We start from the raw sequence: 956 nt of genomic DNA, 5'->3' as shown, positions 1-956 counted from the left end.
AATTGTGTATACATTGACATTTTTGTTAAAACAATATATTTAAAATTCTTAAAAATTTATATAAAAAACATGAAAAGTTTTAGTTGTAAAAATAAAATGGTACCTCAATGTTCCTTTTTTTGTACCAGCTAACATTTATACATGCTTTTGGCAAAAATGTATGATTTCCAATAACAACAAAAATATATAAATTAAAGTAAGAATTATTGCAAGCAATTACAGAGCTTTCAGCAATGAAATTTCATCAATCTTCATTGACTACTTTGTAGTAAGTTGTTCAAACCAACTTAAAAAAAAAAATTTCTTTTCGAATTGTGTAGGCAAAGTAATCCTGAATAAATATAAAATATATAATGATATATATACTTTAATAGAACTTTATATAAAATTATTGCTTTGCATCACAAGTCTGCCAGCTAAGCTTGGTCTTATCACACATGCAATAAGGTGGGTTACAGCAAGGATGCAGACTAGGTACAGAGGTCACGAGTAATGAAGGTCGCACGGTTAGTGTCTCCTTGTGGCTCAGAAGCGCCTCTACCACTTTCTCCAGAATATCACTGTGACGATTAATATCTAGCGGATAGAGTTCACTTGGATCCAGTTCAATGTTGAACATGATTGGTGGGTCATGAACATTGATACTCTTACCATCGCATGGTAAGCATTGATAGAAGTTTTCTTGAGGTACTCCATGTTTGCAAACCTTGTGAATGGCAGAGTTATATTCTTCGCACGTAAAAAAATGAAATTTATACGGCCCATATCGTACAGCATTCAGTCTATCACTGCAATAATAAAATAACACCCTTGTACCTGTGTCGGTATTTTCCAATATGGCATCTTTTACACTCTGTCCATCGTAGGTTACATCATCAAATATGCTGCCACTGATCATATCAAGAATTGTGGGATATAGGTCCAGACTGCTTATAACTGCAGTTGATGTTTGACCA

The 956-nt window shown here is 33.3% G+C and overlaps 1 protein-coding gene across 1 annotated transcript; it reads right to left on the bottom strand.

Moving 5' to 3' along the window:
* Window positions 1–40: 40 nt before the first annotated feature.
* LOC117107318 (arylsulfatase-like) lies at window positions 41–952 on the bottom strand (the record flags this gene model as incomplete). The annotated part of the gene is made up of 1 exon (XM_033248964.1): window positions 41–952. A coding segment is annotated over one exon (564 nt), but the record flags the coding sequence as incomplete, so codon positions are not given.
* Window positions 953–956: the final 4 nt, after the last annotated feature.

Source organism: Anneissia japonica, unplaced genomic scaffold, assembly GCF_011630105.1.
Source record: "Anneissia japonica isolate Jap-2015-1 unplaced genomic scaffold, ASM1163010v1 scaffold259915_len956_cov92_single, whole genome shotgun sequence".
Classification (NCBI taxonomy): domain Eukaryota; kingdom Metazoa; phylum Echinodermata; class Crinoidea; order Comatulida; family Comatulidae; genus Anneissia; species Anneissia japonica.
The sequence above is the reverse complement of the archived record's forward strand: the minus strand, read 5'-3'. Positions and strand labels throughout refer to the sequence as shown.